The sequence below is a fragment of the Triturus cristatus genome, chromosome 2_1 (assembly GCF_964204655.1).
Source record: "Triturus cristatus chromosome 2_1, aTriCri1.1, whole genome shotgun sequence".
Taxonomy (NCBI): domain Eukaryota; kingdom Metazoa; phylum Chordata; class Amphibia; order Caudata; family Salamandridae; genus Triturus; species Triturus cristatus.
In genome coordinates, this window is record NC_140581.1 from 442,004,034 (window position 1) to 442,022,434 (window position 18,401).

At 45.2% G+C, this 18,401-nt stretch overlaps 1 protein-coding gene across 1 annotated transcript in view; it reads right to left on the reverse strand.

Annotated features, from left to right (window-relative positions):
* The window catches only part of TENT2 (terminal nucleotidyltransferase 2), a 693,839-nt gene that overhangs the window by 189,845 nt on the left and 485,593 nt on the right, over window positions 1–18,401 (reverse strand). Inside the window, exon 12 of the mRNA XM_085632248.1 lies at window positions 5,823–5,914. Coding sequence (XP_085488374.1) covers window positions 5,823–5,914 — 92 coding nt within the window. The remainder of the gene's footprint in view (window positions 1–5,822; window positions 5,915–18,401) is intronic.

Consider the following 18,401-nt stretch of genomic DNA (forward strand, 5'->3'; position numbering starts at 1 on the left):
GCTCACGATCAGAGTATGTGAAGTGAGAATGCATTGTGCAATGATATGGCTAACCTAACACGTCGTTTCTTACTAGTGTCGCGTGTGTCCCAGGTTTTGTGCCCTTAAATCTCTCCATCGGTTGTGGTCATTACAATGGTGTTATGTTAATTTCCACTAGATCATGGTTTCAGATCTAGACGTCAGGCTATACACACAGTAGAACATAGACAAACATCTTGTTTACAGCATTACAATTGATTTACTCTATTGTGTCAGAGTCGTGGTCATTTCGTCCACCAATATATACATTGACTTGCATTCAATCTCAGTTCGCCACTGAACAGGGATGATTATCATACTTCGAAGAAAATTGAACACACATCCTATCTGCCTAGGAAGTAATGTAGCTCTTGAACAATGTTTAAGCCACACTCTGTGCTCCGCAATTTCAAAATCCATAGTGCTTCCTTTCGTCTTAATGTCAATTCCCTATTTCCACCCCTTGGGTGTCTAGGTATGTGGTCAATTCCGTAAAATTCAAAACATCTGTTAGTAGTCTGTTCTGAACAGATGGATATGTGTGCTGCTATAGGGTATCTCATATCCCCATTTTTAACTGCCCGTATGTGTTCCCTGATTCTGTCCCGTAAGGGCCCGATAGTGCTGCCAATGTATCTCTTTCTGCATTTGCACTCTATGGCATAGATTACAAACTTGGTGAGACACGTAATGTTGGTCCTGATTTTGTATGTCTTCCCACCCGGGCCTTGGAATTCAGTAATTCTAGAGTGTGCCCACTTGCATGTCATGCATTGTCCACAGCCAGAAAACCCGCATGAGTACTGGGTCAGCCAGTTGTCTCTATTTTTAGGTGTGGGATAGCTGGCGCTCAGAATATTTTTTAGTGAGAGACCTCGTCTGTAGGTGATATCTGGTTTGTCCGTGATAGCTTCGCTCAGGGATTTATCTGCCTTCAGTAGGTGCCAATGTTTGTTGAGGCTCCGTCTGAGAATCCCCGACCAGCTGTTGAAACCAGTGACAAGCCTTATCTTATTCTCGTTTTTTTTTATCACTGTTCGCTCTTTCAGAGTATCTGCCCTTGTGACTGCATCAATTCTCTGTTCAGCCCTCCTCAGAGTCTCTTGGTTATAACCTCTGTTCTTGAATCTAGCAAGGGTGCTCTTTTTGTGTGACTCAAAATCAATATTTGTACTACAGTTGCGTCTCACCCTCACTAATTCTCCATAAGGTATAGACCGTATTTGGTGCTGTGGGTGTGAGCTACACGCGTGGAGTAGAGAGTTGCATGCTGTTTCTTTTCTAAACAGTCTACTCTGTAAGCACTTGTCCTTTACATAAAATTCTACATCCAGAAATGAGATATTGTCTCTACTTTGTTCAGAAGTGAAATGAATATTATGTTAATTTGAGTTGAGGTATCTGATAAAGTCAGTTAGTTTAGTCTGAGACCCTGTCCATATCATAAAACAATCGTCCAAGTATCTTCCCCAGTACAATATGGAATCTCTTTCGGGTCATAGTCTTATCAGATTTCGCCTTCACGTTTGGCTTTGTTTGTATTACACTTTGTGAGATCTGTAATGAAACAATCTACAATGCTTGAATCTTTTATATTTTCTCTTTTCTTTCCGAAGTGTGACAGTTGCATATTAATTATGAAAAACCCCTCTTTGTTGAAGTTTTGAGGCCATGCATTGATTTTACTATTGTTTTTTACTTGCACAGACTTGAGGAAGTCGTGGGACTACTTTCCCTATACGACGAAACACGTGTTGGCTGTGACTGATGTTCCTCTTGCAAGCTTCTTGAAATAAAAAGAAAAACAAGAAGACTGTATTGGATGTTTGAAGCACAAAGCTTTTGCTTGACTTCTCCGAAGGAACGTCGTTGGCCCTGGACCTCCCGGGTGTAGTCAGGAAAGATCATGATCGCCTGTCCTTGATGTCGGAGATGTTGCTGCTTGCGTGCTTCTGCCAGAATGAAGTCCCGGTCCTTGTAATTAAGGATTCGCACTATGAACGGCCGGTGAGTCGCACCCGGTGGTGGCTTGGGGCCAAGAGATCGGTGAGCCCTCTCAATTGCAAACCATGGGGAGAGGGAGCCCTTGAGCATCCAAGAGCGTAACCAGCGTTCGATGAAGTCAGATGTGCGGCCCTGTTCTGAGCCCTCCGGGAACTCCAGGAAATCAGCATTTAAGAACTGGTTCTCAGCATTATTAAGTCCCACAAAAGAAACCCCATGACTCAGTTTTCAAAAAGCAAGTTTTCATGCTTTCTCTGCATAAATAAAAGAAGCCAACAGCATTCTTAAAAACACTGCAGAGCATCATTGTCCGTAAAGACCTGCACCTATCTACCCCTATTCCTAATGAAAGGTAGAAAGAGCATCGAGATGAGCCTCACCAACTGACGCCTTGGAACATTAGGTGGACTCCAACAACCTTTTAATGCATCTGATAAAGGATTTGACATTTTGTGAACCATGAAATGCTTATTTTCTATATTTCACCAATCAGTAGGGTAAAGGAAAGAGGAAAAGCAATACTTACAGGGTTTCCCAAATCTTCGACCACTGCCCTCATGCCTACTCTCCATGCCAGAACAAGTTGTATTGTATTGTTTTATTTATAAAGCACACATACATAAAAAAAAACTTTTCCACACCAACACCACAGTCAAATTAAACAGATAAAACAGCAAATTCATGTAAAGTAAAATGACATTTCAAAAGTTTTCGAAAACTCTGAAGATTAGGAATTTCACAGAGATAATCAGGTCATTTATTCCATTCCTACACAGCTATGATGGAAAAGGCAAAATCGCCAAAAGTTGCAGTTTTGGATCTGGAAGATTGCCAACCTGAGGTTTTAAAGGCATAGATGACAACAGTTTGCTTTTCAGAATCGGCGAAGCACTACGGTGTATTATTTTATTAAACAGAACTGTTTTTAGGTCTCGCCTACTTGACAGCACTCTGTTATGAGAAATATTGTTAGAATACGGTGGGCTTAGAGCCCACCTATTGTTCATCACTGATTGGCTTCATCGTCACTCATTTGCTGGCCTTCGCATTCATTAGCATGAGTGGGCTTTCCTTCCTCTTCTTCGGTTTGTCATTACCATGGAGCACTGATGCATCACTGTGTCCTTACACTGCACACTTTTCTACATGCTACTTTTTTCTTTGTTTAAGCACTCTACTAGAGTGCATGTATTTTCCAGCAGTCACCCTATGTGCTTCTCATCACCTCTCTGTGCTGCTCCTTTGCCCATTTGCTTCATATCCGCTCCCTTCCATGATGCACTTGCCCTCATATGCTCCCTCTGTTTGCAATGCCTGTGTGCTACAACTCTACCAGCGTCAAATGCGCTCTTTAGCCAGGTTGCTTCTCCCCTACACCCTCCATGTTGCTTCCCCCCACCGGTGCCCTCTGTGCTGCTCCCAGGGCCCTGGGTTGCTCTAGCCTCACGTATTCACCCCCACCCCATGTTACTACCACATCCGCCACCCACATTCCAAGAAAAGAAGTAGGATCAGCAAAAACAAAAACAGATGCAGGTAGGCACGTGCATGCGTGCCAACAAAATGATGCAATACTCTTATTTAGCTTTGCTGCACGGCATTGCTAAAAACCATTGACAAAGCCAGTCCCAAAGGGAAACCCTATTGGCTTTGCCAATGCTTGTTTAAACTGGCAGCCAGTGCGATGATCAGGGGATATATGCTCCCTATATGGCAACCAAAGAGTAAACAGTTAGATTTGTTCTGGAGTAGCTATTACAGACAGACATTCCCATAGTCCAGCCGTCAGAGAAGAAAAGTGTTTGCCAGTGGTATACACAGGTCTTATCAAGGAAAAGCAACACTGTTTTGAGAGGTTTGAGGTACCAAAAACAAAAATGGGAGCCAATTCAGCCACTTGTGAATCCACTGATATCTATTACTATAACCATATTACAAACTTGCTTAAATGGTGGCGGACAGGGACCCATTAAGTGTGGTCCGACAGAAGGAGGAAGTATGGTCCCTTTATCTTTTATGATCAAATATTCTGTCTTGGAAGCATTTAGTTTTAGAACATTTTCAGCCATCTACTGGGGAATAGTAGGCAAAACATGGGGCCAGGCTGCGATGGAATTATGCCCGAGTAAGGTAATATCATTGTGCAATGAAGGTCACAGGAGCCAAGAAATCAGATCAACCCCATTTTGAGAGAGCTGTACTTTCTCTCTGGAAGCAATAATTGAATTCGAAACGACTTGCATAATCTACAAAGTTTTTCATGCTGGCATGCCTTCCTATCTAAAAAATAAACTTCACAACACAGCAGGTCTTTGGTCAATTAGGGGCTTAGCAAGCTTAATATAGAAGATAACAATAGCCAAGTAAATTCAAATCAGAACCTTACACCACGTTTTCTCATGTTTTGCTCCATTATAGTGGAACATGAGACCACGGAGATTCTGTCATTTGAAAGGGTCTTAAAGACTCTTTTCAGACTTTACCCCTGAGACTATTTGCCCTGTCCTAGTTCCTCCTAGGATACATGCTATTTACTTACTCTGTAGATGATAAATGTGCTTAACTTTTTCCTGTTGTTGACATAATCACAATTAAGTGATCCCATGCAGATGTGTCCACGTCAGCCCTATTTAAGTTTTACAAATAAATAAATACAATAACATGGAACAGACACAAAGGCTGAATGTGGTCCATTGTTCATAAGGAGAACACAGTCACAGGAAGGCCAAATAAAAAAAGCCTGCACAAGGATAAGACCCAGGTCATACAGAAGTATTGCTGCAAGTTGGAAGAGGGTTTTTCCTCAATATGTAGTACTCTTTCTATGGGTAAAGTTATGCTATTGTGAAGGAACAAAAGATTCCTTCAGCATTTAACAAAACAATCTACGATATTCAATAGTAAGTAGTAATGAGGTGTCCGAAGGGAACTGTCAGCACTCCAGGGGAGCTCATACTGATCAAACAGGTACTTAGAAATGGGAGCACATGCATCACCTGTCCTCTTAACTGGGGTGTGGAGAGGGTTCACACTGACATTACTTTTGGCAATATTCTAGGGGCTGGCATTAGCTTGAAAGACATTGGTAAACCACCTGTGCTGCCTGCTTCCACAAATCAGACGTTTGGGTAACCAAATGCAACTGCTGTGCCAGGATTGGCTTGGTTGAATAATACCCTTTGTCCTAAGCAGTCCCAACCGAGTGCTAGATCTGGGGCAACAATGTCAACAAAAGCCGATCTCTGAGCCTTGTGATCACATTTTAGAATCAAAACTTCACTAAGCTTTTATTTCACAGCTATATATTGCAGATGCAACCATAGTAAAATAATTCCTCACATCCAGTGAAATAGATCACAACTTGCATACCCTTTAATTAAAAACTATATACAGAAAATAAACTGCACGTCAGTCGCCTTCAAATAGAGATATACAACTATAATAGTTTATGATCCATTGTGCCCACCATTCTAAAAATTCAGCCAGTGCCCAACAGTAAGGTAACTTTTTTAAAATAATTTCTCCATTATAGAATTTATCTGGCTAGCTATGAATTCCACATATAAAGGGGTTATTTAAGCGTATATGAAAACTCAAGAAGATCCCATGATAGAGACCTCCATATGTCTTGCTGAAAGCATGAACTGTATCTCAAGATGAACAATACCATTTTCATTTGATGTTCAGCATTTTTTTAGCATTAAATAATGGTTGTAAAAACAAGTGCATGGTTTAAGGAATCATAACCAAAACGGTAAATTGGAGAGTGAAGCATTAAAAGCGCATTGCCAACTTACCCTCGACGCAAATAAATTTATTTCGCCATTCCACCCGATCTGGTCTGGGTAATACTTTGGCTTCACGAACTGAAATCATGCGTTTGCTCCAGCTAAAAGCAACATTATTTTATTTAAACCATTACTTTATTAAAATACAACAAGTTTAATTGAAATTAAGAAATACAATAATTATTAATTTAATACTTTCATACATACAAGATTGACTTCTACATACTCCATTTCAAAATACCTGATGTTTTTTGCCCTCAATTACGGTTCGTTTAAATTTATCCCTGTACCAGTCTTGTATGTGAAATCTTATTCGTGCAGTTAAGCAATAAATAGCCAAAACTACATCAGATTAGCCTTTCTTGTCAGACTGGGATGTCAAATCACATGCATTTAGTATTTCAAGTTTCAGAGAGAAGGTATTTACTTTAAAAACGAAATACCCAACTATCAGTGCAGCTGTGCCAATCCCACCATGTCTTCTCTTTGTCCTGAGAATCGCCTGCATTTTTTCCTGTTTGGCAACAATTTGGATGGAGAAGTTGGACATTTTGAAGGGAGGAGAGTGGAGGGTCAAGGCGGCCACTGATCTAGAGGAGGCCCCACCCCAGACTACAGATCTTGTGCTCTTGGAGGGCACTCCTGATGTGCACTGAGATTGGGAACACCCTCCATTGGTCTCCTTGGCATGTATTCCTAAGGTTATATCTCCAATATCTCTTTGCACCAGCCTTGGATGATGAAAGCATTCTGTTTGGGCACAGTATATACACACAGGGCCAATGCTTAAGTCCAGTTGCATGGGGATGCATTCAGGTATCTTTTTTTTTTTTTTAATAAGTGGAAATGATTGTTAACAATAAAGGTATAGATTTTACAATAATAATCGTGAACATCAAAACTCACAGGTGGCAGCTTGTATTTGCAATAAGTGCACCAGTCATAAGGCTACCCTGGACTACTCCTAAACATCTTTATAGTGGTACCTAGGTAGTTTGAAAGAAATGAAAGGGAGAGAGGATCTTTGAGTAGTTCCTACTTTACTGCTTTCTCCTCCTCAGATACTTGTCTAAGGAGAATATTCCAGGGTTCATGACACAGGCAGCCCTGGAAGTTGTACATAAACCGCTGCACCTAGAAACAAGCCAAAGATTGCATTTTTGGAACAAGGTGGGGGGGGTGCCCTTCATAGAAGCCTCTCATAGATGGGAAACTAAAATCCAAGCAAGGTAGCTGGATTTTTAAACAAAGGATGCTAGGATTCAGACTGGCAGTGGGTTGCTCTCCAAACTACTCAGACTTCACCATGTAATCCGGATCTTCATTCCAACTCAAGATAAGGATAATGTTACTTACCCAGTAAGCATTTGTTCTTGGCAAGTATGCTTTGCATACTCCTGCTATCTAGTGTTGGGTCCAGGTGTCTGCAAGTTGTTTCTTTTGAAGAAGTCTTTCCAGCCACGAGGTAAGGTGACTCCTCCTTTCGGTGATAGTGCGCATGGGCATAAACACCATTGTTAGAGTGTTTTCCCGCAAGGGGGTGAGAATGGAGTACGTAAGTGTGGAATAGAAATGTCCATGCATATGTATGTAAATAGGAAGAACTGCAACAAGTACAGGTGTCCGGGGAGGCGGGTGGGCGCATGTGAATCTACAGCTCTACATGCCAAAAACAGATGCTTACTGGGTAAGTAACATTATCCGTTCGAGGCATGTGTGCTGTAGATACACATGCTTTGCATAGACTGTAAAGCAGTATGCTCCCCAAGTGGTGGCTAATCTGTAGGTGTTACAGTCGTTTGAAATAGTGTCTTAAGCCCTGCTTGGCCTACATTAGCCTGTTGTTGTGCTAACACATCCACACAATAGTGTTTGGTAAATGTGTGTGGTGTAGACCATGCAGTTGCCTAAGGAGGCCATAGTAGTCCTTATTTTACGTGTAGAATGCGGGCTCATTGGAGACCTGAACTTTCACCTTGACAACCCAAGTCACCCCAACTCCACTATCCTTCGTGACAACCTCGCCAGCATCAGACTTAAACAACTCGTCAACACACCGACCCACAGAGCAGGACACACCCTCGACCCCATCTTCGCGGCAGGAAACAGCGTCCAATTCAGCCACACAATGCAGCCGCCATGGACCGACCACCACTGCGTACACTTCGCCATCAACAAACCCAAGGCACCCAAACCAGCTCCACACCCACCAAGAAGGAACTGGAGCAAGGTTACCAACGAGCAACTTAACTCCACCCGCAGCTGTTGACAACCACAACTGGGCACCCAACACAAACGACCCAGCCAGAGAACTCCACACCTGGATCTCCAACTGCGCAGACGAGCTCGCTACGCAACCTCAACAGATAACGCCCCAGGAAAGCCGCCTGGTTCACCACCGCTCTCCAAGAAGCCAGACGCACCTGCAGACACCTGGAGTTGTACTGGAGACAACCGAAAACCACACCACCTACAAGGACGCCATGACGGACTACCACAACCAGATCAGAGCCACCAAGAGGCACTTCATCCACAACAAAATCCTGGCCAACTCCAAGGAACTTTTCAGTGTCATTCAAGAATTCACCAAACCACGCTGCGAAGCCACAGACATCACCCCATCCCAAGACCTCTGTGACAAGCTTGGAACCCATTTCCACCTCAAGATCGAAAACCTCTACGACAACTTCATCGACCATCCACCAGGCGCCACAGATGGCTCCCCGCCCCCCATAAACACCAGCCAGCCCACCACCTCCAACTGGACACCGATCACGGCCGAAGACACCACCTCAACCATGAAAAGCATCCACTCTGGGGCCCCCATCGAACCCTGGCCCCCTCACATCTACCACAGGGCTGCGGCCACCATTGCACACAAACTACAACGCACCATCAACACCACCTTCAAAATAGGCACCTTCCCAGACGACTGGAAGCGTGCAGAAGTCAGACCCCTGCTCAAGAAGCCCACAGCTGACCCCCACCGACCTCAAGAACTATCGGCCCATCTCGCTCCTCCCCTTTGCAGCCAAAGTTGCAGAGAAAACAGTCAACAGGAAACTGACACGATTCACTGAAGAGAATACCGTCCTCGACCTGTCCCAATTCGGATTCCGAAGCAATCACAGCACAGAGACCGCCCTACTCACCGCCACAGACGACATCCGCACCCTCCTGGACCAAGCCACTCCGCAGCCCTCATCCTACTCGACCTATCAGCGACCTTCGACACCGTCTCCCACCGCACACTAGTCGCCAGACCACACGACGCAGGCATACAAGGAACAGCCCTGGACTGGATCCGATCATTCCTCACCGGAAGAAGCCAAAGGATCAGACTCCCACCCTTCCTCTCTGACTCCAAGCAAATCACCTGTGGAGTCCCACAGGGTTCATCCCTGAGCCCCACCCTGTTCGACATCTACATGGACCCCCTTGCAGCCATCGTCCGACAAGACTGCCTCAACATCGCTTCCTACGCAGACGAAACCCAGCTCATCCTCTCCCTCACCAAAGAACCCACCACTGCCAAACTCAACTTCCAGAAAGGAATGCAAGATGTCACAGTCTGGATGACCAACAGCTGCCTGAAGCTCAACGCCGAGAAGTACCACCCCTTCTGCATGGGAAAGCACCTGGTGGGCGACCGTCCTCGGAAGCCCACCTACCCCCTCAGACCATGGCAAGAACCTCGGCATCGTACTCTACTCATCACTCACCATGAACAGAGAGGTCAAAGCAGTCACCTCCAGCTGCTTCAACACCCTCCGCAAGACCTTCAAGTGGATCCCCCTGAGTCAAGGAAGACAGTCATCCACGCACTCATCACCAGCAGATTAGACTATGGAAACGCACTCTACGTCGGCATCAACAAGTCCCTACTACGCAAACTCCAGACAATACAGAACACTGCCGCCAGACTAGTCTTCAGCATCCCCTGACACGAACACATCAGCCAACACCTACAAAGTTTCCACTGGCTCCCCGTGGAGAAAAGACTCACTTTCAAAATCCTCACTCACGCCTACACAACAGACCCATATATCTCAACGACAGAATCAACTTCCACGTACCCAAAAGAAACCTCCGATCTTCCAACCTCGCACTGGCCGAAATCCCACGCATCCACAGAGTCAGAGCAGGCAGAATATCCTTCTCTCACATTGCAGCCAAGACCTGGAACGATCTACCGGCAGACATCCGATGCGTCGCCTACTTGAACACCTTCAGGAAGACCCTCAAGACCTGGCTCTTCGGCTAACCAGAACCAGATCCAGATCCCCCCCCCCCCCCCCCCCCCCCCCAGCAGCGCCTGGAGACCCTCATGGGTAAGTAGCATGCTTCCAATTCCCTGATTGATTGATTTTTGTTTTGCGAAAATCCTTAGTCCTTGCTATGTAATACCATAAAGCTGTCCAGCGTGTGGAGAGCTCATTCAGCTACTGAATCAGGTAGAGGAAAGAACGCAGTTAACTCAACTGATTGGTTAATATGAAAAGCAGAAATCAGTTTGGGAAGGAATTTTTGGATTGGTGCGAAGAACAATTAGCTTTGTGGAGTTGAAAGAAAAGTTCTTCCAAGGTTAATGCCTGTAACTCACCAACTCTTCTCAATGAAGTGATGGGGATGAGAAAAGCAACTTTCAATGAAAAACTGTAGAGGGCAATTATGTAAGGGTTCAAAAGGTGGACCCATAAGTCTTGTAAGGACAATGTTAAGATTCCACACTGGTGCGGGTCTTTTCAAGCCTTTCATGAAAGCTTTGATTACAGGGATTTTGAATAGAGATAAATGTGGTCTGTTTTGCAAATATGTAGCTAACTGCTGCAAGGTCTAACAGGGTGGTGTACCATGGTTGACAAGACCATGTGGGGGCTACTAGAATCAGTGTGAGGGATGTTTGCCTGAGCTTCCAAACCAGTAACGGATGTAGTGGGAGAGGTGGAAAAGCGTAGGCAAATATCTCTGACCAGTTCATCCATAGGGCATTGGCTTTGGACAGAGGGTGTGGGAACCTGGATGCAAAGTTTGGGCAGTTTGCGTTGCCTACTGTGGCAAACAGGTCTATTTGTGGGAATCCCCATTGTTGGAAGTATAGATGGAGAACTTGGGGATGACGTTCCCACTTGTGCATTTGCCGCCTCTTTCTGCTGAGGAGGTCGGCAATCTGATTTTTTACTCCTGGAAGGTGTACAACCCGGAGATAAATCCTGTGATGTATTACCCAGTTCCAAATGTTTTGAGAGGCGTGACAGTTGGAGAGAGTGTGTCCCTCCCTGTTTTTATACATAGTACATTGCTGTCATGTTGTTTGAACGGAATAGGACAGCTTTGCCTATGAGGTGAGTTTGAAAAGCTTGAGTGCTAGACACACCGCCAAAGTTCTAGGCAGTTGATGTGCAGATTTGTGATTTTCGCCCAACAGACCTTGGATTGTGTAATCTTGGAGATGGGCACCCCAACTGGTGAGAGATGCGTCTGCTGTTAGCATGATCTGAAGAATAAGATCTATAAAGGGCCGCCCTTTTGATACATTTTGTAGGTTCCACTACTGCAAAGAGCGATTGCTGCGGCAGTCTACCAACACTAGATCGGTTAAAATACCCCTGCGACTGATTTCACTGACGTGCTAAGCACTCTTGTAGGGGACGCATGTGAAGCCTTGCATGGGGTACGATTGCAATGCAAGACGCCATAATTCCCAGCAGCCGCATGAATACTCTGTCTGGTAATGTCTGGTTGGGTTGAAACTGTAGTATCAGACTGAATGTTGTGAATTCTGGCTGCTTTGGGAGAGGCAAGAGCCCCGAGAGTGTCAATAGTGGCTCCTAGATAAGACTGCATCTGTGAAGGACACAGGTGAGATTTCTGTGCATTGACCGTGAAGCCATAAGGGTGAAGTAGGTCTATTGTAGACTGAGTGTGTTGCAGACAGTTTTGGTAAGTGCTGGCTTTGATGAGCCAGTCGTCTAGGTAGGGGAGAACGTGAATAATGAGATGAGCTGCTACTACTGCCAGACATTTGGTAAATACTCTGGGAGCAGTGGTGACTCCAAACGGAAGTACTTTAAACTGGTAATGTTTGTCTGCTATCACAAATCTGAGGTATTTGAGATGAGCTGGATGAATTGAAATAGGAAAATATGCATCTTTTAAGTCGAAAGTAGACATAAAATCGCCCTGCTGTAAAAGTGGAAGTACCTGTTGAAGGGTCACCAAGTGAAAGTGCTCTGACAGTATGTATTGATTCAACTCTCTAAGATACAGAATAGGTCTTAATGAGCCATCCTTTTTGGGGGTCTGAAAGTAGAGAGAGTAAACCCCTGAACCTTGGTACTGAAGTGGAACTGGTTCTATGGCTCCTTTCAGTAAGAGAGATTGCACTTCTTGTTCGAGCAACAGCAAGTGGTCTGGTGACAATTTTTGAGAGGAAGGTGGAATATTTGGAGGATTGACAGTAAGCTCCAGGTAATAACCATGTTGTATAATTCCAAGCACCCATTTGTTGGTTGTTATAGATTGCCAAATGGGGAGATATTTTTGATGAAGTATTCCCCCGACAGGTGTGAATAGTCGGAGGGAAGCGTGGGTAAGTCACTGTTCATAGGGGAATGGGATGTGGTGCCCTTACCCCTGCCTGAGTTATTTCCTCTATACCCTCCTCTAGAAAAGCCTCTTGAGGAAGAGGATTGGTTGTTACCCTTGTACGAGGAAGTGTTTGTCTGAGGGTGATGACTTGGACCCTCCCCGGTAAACGGAGCGCCGAAAGGAGCCCCTGTTTGAAGGAGACTGAAGCACTCCCATGGATACCTCAGTGTCCTTTTTAATTTTTTCGAGCACTTGATCAACCTCAGACCCAAAAAAATGTTTTGTCAAAAGGTGTATTTAAAATAAATTGCTGAACTTGGGGGCTTAAAACCGGAGATCCTCAACTAAGCATGCCTTTGGAGAAGGATGCTAGTGTTGACCTCTCAAGCTGCGGTGTCAGCGGCATCTAGAGCACACCTTATGGAAGGGTTGGAAATTAATGGACCAAGTCTTGGGCTTTAGGTTTATGCTCATCTGGGAGATATTGTAGCAACTACCCCATTTCATCCCAGTCGTATCTGGCTAATAGGCCCTGCGTGTTGGCAATACGCCAGTGATTGCCAGCTTGAGCAGCGATGTGTATTATTTATTTATATAGCGCCTGAATCAATCCACGAAGGGGTATCTCTGCGCTTCGGACAGGCAACGGGAAAGCTGAGCTACTAGCACATGATCAGAAACTGAAAAGAATAGTCTTAAGATGCTTCCTGAATTGTAGGTGGTCGGGACATTGCCTCAAATGCATGGGGAGCTTATTCCAATAAAGAGGGCCCAGGTGGAAGAGAGAGCGTTCCCACCCAGTCTGGCTTTCCTTACTCGGAGGATCACAAGAAGAGATTTAGATCCAGAACGAAAGGACCTAGAGGGCAGGTAGGGTGTGAATTTCTCAGACCCAGTTCTTCCCCCTGGAACCCATCCTTAAACTGTGTAGGCACTCTGGGCCGCCCACCCTCAAGAGCAGGTGTTTGGGTGTCTGTAGAAGACTCTTGATTATTTTTAGGTTTAGGGGGGTGTTTGGCCTTTTTTTGGTGACTCTTGTTTTGAACCAGTAGTCTGCCTTCTTCCCCAATTCTTGAGGTGAAAGTGAACCTAGGTCTACCAGGAATTGATGCAGTTTATCTTGGTGACAATTACTTAAAAGGTGCTCCTTCATAACCAGGTTATACAGCCCTTCATAGTCACGCACATTATTAACACTCAACACACCTTCCAGTGTTGTAACTGAATAATCTACAAAATGTACCCAGGCTAAAACTTCGGTTTTCATGGCCTCCCTGAACTTGATCCTATATTCCTCAGTGCTGAATCCAAAGCTCTCAATCAGGGTACCCTTCATGAGGTCATAGAATGTTGCATATTTCTCATACTTTCCTGGAACATTTCCCACAGGATAGCACTCCACAGGTTCCTATGGACCGGTCTAATAAGACGGGCTCCCTCAAAAGCAATGAACCACTTAGTGATTTCATCACCCTCAAAATATTTAGGGACAATTTCTTTGGGGATTTTGGAGTCAGCAGAGTCTGCCTCCCTATTTATTATTTTGCTGCCACCAGAGAAGGGTCCTAGGACCATCTCACATCTTTCTTTTTCTATGGCTAGGAGTTTAGCTTCTAGAGCTATTCTCCTTGCCAGTTTCTGAAGATCTGCATCTATAGTTCCTGCTTCATCTGGGACACTACTGGGGTCACTACTACCAGAAGTGTTGCTGTCTGAGGGGGTAATGACAAGGTCAACATCCTCCCTATCTACTTAATCTTCTTCTACTTCCTCCCCAGTAGGGGGAGTTTTGTTTGCCTGGGACTGGGCATTTTCTACCAGCAACTGCTGGAGAAGGGCTTTGTGGGGTTTAGGACCTACGGCAATTATCCATGCTTTGCACAAATCTTTACGTTAGTAAACTTTGTGTGCATAGGGACCCTGGGTGGTCCCTGCAGTATCAGTCATGGTGTTTAATGTAAATGGGGTCTTATTAGAGAATTTATAAAAACTAAGTATTTCTAAGGCCTAACTACTTAAGTTTTTAAAACAGGTTGGGTAGGGACTTAACTAAAGGCCCTAACACTATTTTTAAACAATTTGGAAAAAAAAAAAAATATTCGAAAATTGAAAACAATACTATTCTAACGTGAAATCAATTATCAATCAAGTGGTACAACAAATGTCAGTCTTGTAACCCACCGCTGCACCACCAATGTAGGAAGCTGGCGCGTATATGACATCTCTAGGTGGTAATACAGTAAACAGAGTCCAGGGGCTCCCCAAAAGTGTACAGAGCTCAATGTAAAACCCAAGTGCTCTATTAGTGGTAGTGTGGGCGAGCAGCCTTAGGCCTAACACAGAGGAGTGTAAGACACCTATTGAACACACATGATCAATAATAGACATACGACTCAAGAAGGAAATCCAGACTAATTTTATAAAATTATACTCGGTTTATACTTTATTTTAAGACCCAGGTCTTCATAATAAGATAAGTATGTTTTTAATGAAAAATTCTTTTCACTTTCAAAAATCGACACAAACTTTTTCACAACGTCCAACATTATCCTAAGGGGGAAACAACATCACGGTTAAACAGGTGAGTATCGAACTTATAATTTCAGGCTTTTGAGCCAAAAGTCAGCAAGGGCCAGGGGTCAGGCAAGTACCAAAACTGCACCACCAGCTGCACAGGTGCACAGCCGGGTGCAGAGGTCAAAGACAGAGTTTGACCCAGGGATAGACACAGGGGGTGCCTGGAGCCCTACTTGAAGGTAAGTAGATCAGTTGCAGGGGCCAAGCTTTGGGGGTCGGGTTAAGCATGGGGACACAAAGTAGCACCAAACATACACCAACAGCGGCACAGGGGCGGCCGGGTGCAGGGTGCAAATTTGACATCTGGCACCTAATGCTTTTTAATGGGGATTTTCTTGATGGCAAAGAGGCTGCAGGTGTGGCACCGGAGGTTGCAGGAGAAAGATGAATGACAGCTGAAGCAAGTTGGGATGTAGGGGGTCGTAGAGGGACCATCGGTTCTGCTCACCAAGGCCAAGAGGCTTCGGGTGCAAGCGTGCCATTGAACGTCGTAATCTTATTGGAGCCGGTCGCAGTCGGGGGAGCCTCTGGATTCACACTGCAGGCACCGCCGTAGAGGGCAGGAGAGGTCAGCCAAAGATGGACAAGAGGTCAGGATCGCCGGGGAGACTTCACTGCACAGGTGAGCCACTCAGACTTGGGCCGTGGGCATCGGGTGCAGAGTGGGCTCAGGATCCGGAGTCTTTGGATTTGGTTTCTTTTGGACAGGTCCACTGTCCTTCGGAGATTGGAGTGTTTATTTAAGGCAACAGTGCTTCCAGGGGGTTTTGAAGGTCGTTGTTGCAAGATAGGTCGAATTGCTGTCAAAGCTGGAGACAAGACAGTAGGGCTGGGGCCAAGACAGTTGTCTTCTGCTGCAGGGTTTCTTCTTAGGTTGTTGCAGATCTGGGGTCCATGTCTGGGGGACCCACCTAAACACTAAATTTAGGCGGTGTTTTAGGGGAGTAGCAGGTAGGGCCATTGGGCACCTCACGTGAGGTGACTACACCCTCTATTATGCCACTCTCCTGTGGAAGTGGTCATAGACCTAGCCCTGATTGGAGGGGTCCCCTCATGCTCAAGATGGCGAGGACTGAAAAGTGTGCTTCACCTTGCTTCCCCACACCTTAGGGGTGGGGCTGGCAGAGGTGGGCACACCTATCTTTTTGGATTTTCCCAACGGTTTTCCCACCCAAAGTGGGGGTGTAAACCAGGGGCGGTCATCTGCGGCTAGCAGTAGAAGCTGGGGGTCATATTACAAAAGCAGTAGGCCTTTGAAGCTTCCCTTCTTCAAGCACTAGCTCATCCTGAGGGAGGAGGGTTGACGCCTCTGCCCAGGATGTTCACTGTTTCTGGTCCAAGAGAGGAGGGGCTCTTTACCTAGGTGACCAGAAACATGTCTGGTGGTGGATGGCTGCCTACAGACGGTCAGAGACCACACAAGGGTTGGTAAGGATTCAGGGGGCGCATCTGAGGTGCTCTCTGGGTACATGATACAAAAAATCCACACTGGCAGAGTGGGTTTATTGAAAGGAGTAGTTTAGTAGCAAACACTCCTGAATTCAGTGAAGCCATGATGATGCTGTGGAACTCGAGTTGTTAAGTTCTCAGCCCATGTACTCTCTATGGCTTCACTGGCACGTACAATATTAAGAAATGGTGCCCACTATTGCAGGGGCATATCTGCACATGTAGATATGCCCTCACCTGCAGCATAGTGCACCCTGCCCAAGGCCTGTGAGGCCTGCTAGAGTGGTGACGTACCTCTGCTGTTATTCAGTGCTAGCTGGCATGGCACCCAGGGGGTTAGCTGGCAACAGGGAAGGAATGTGGGGGGTATAAAGTAAACAAAGGCAAGGAGACTGTTCCGTATTCGAACATTGAATTGGAAAATAAAGACAGTCTTGGTGTAGGAAGGTTTCTGCAGACATGCGAGTATAAATCTTATAGCGTGCCCTTAATTAGCAAAGTGGCGCAAATCACTTTAATGACATGAGCCCTGGCCTGTGTTTTCTGACATTCCCAATCTGAGAGATCTGTAGAGGCGGTGGGGGAAACGGAGAGGGGGGAGCAAAGGACAAGAGTGGAGTTTGGGGGAGGCAGAGAGGACATGTGAAGTTACAGGCACATTTAATTATGGAGAGCCCAGGTCAGTGGACAGCTTATTACTGTTCCATTCACACTCTGGTACTAGAGACCCGAGCGCAGCATCAGAAGACCATACAACATACATAGGCTGTACGGTTTTAGGTTTTAACCTATAATAACTGATAAAACCCCACTGAAAGAGAAATAGCCCTCAACCAGTGAAAACATATAAACACTGAAAAAACACCTGCACAACCACAAACTAAATGCCATTAAAGAGAGTAAAAGAGTCATTTGTTTTCTTCCTGAAGGTGCCAATACAATGTAACTTTGTTATACAAGCTAGCAGTAAGAAAGCCTAGGCTAACATTTCTGCTTGAGTTTTGTTGTTTAGGGATGTAACTAAAATATTGTTTCTTCTTCCTTTTGCTTTTTTTTCCAGTTTTGTGGTCTTTGGTTATGACAACGCTTTGTTGTCTTCTGTAAATGAAGACCTCCTAACAAGGCTCCAAGTCCTGCAGAACACGGCTGCTAGACTGGTGCTGAATCTTCCTTCGGGATCTCCTTCAGCCCCTAGCCTAAGACTCCTCCACTGGCTTCCCGTCAGAAAAGAAACTTGTTTCAAGATTATCTGCCTAACTCAAAAACATTTATGACAATGGTCCCGGTTACTGGAAGAAGAAACTCAGTTGGTATTGCCAATGCAGGGCTCTAAGATCCAGCAACAAATATCTTTTAAATTCTATCAAATTCCGTGCAACCAGAATGGGAGGGAGATCTTTCTCTTTCCTTGCGCCTGCTTTCTGGAATAAACTGCCCCTGTACCTGCGCACTATCTCAAGTCAATCATTTTCGTGGGGAGCTAACAACTTGACTGTTTGATTCCTAAACGGCTCCGCTTAAACCAACACCTGAGCTTTTCCGCAAGCGCCATGAGACTTTCGGGTGATATGTCTGAGCTAAATAAATACTCCTGTTGAAATATTCCTGTTGAGTGGAAAGACAATGTTGGTATTATACACTGGTTTAAAAGGGCGTTTGTGAGCATTTAAACAACTGAACCTGCACCCTGAAACTTACAGATTAACATTGTGTGCACTGAATAATTAGCAGTATTTTAACGCTGCAAAGGAGGATTTGAAAGATTAGTAGTGCCTAATAAATGTCTGAAAACTATCTGAACTACGTTAGCCTCTGGCATCTGCACGGTGAACATATGTCTGTACAATCACCTTGCTGCTCTATAGATCACAATATGAGAGAATCAATCTCTCAGTGTCTTGTAGAGCGCGACTACACACCTGTGAGGGTCTCAAGGCCATGGGTGGGGGAGGGGGCTGGGTCTGCGGTTCA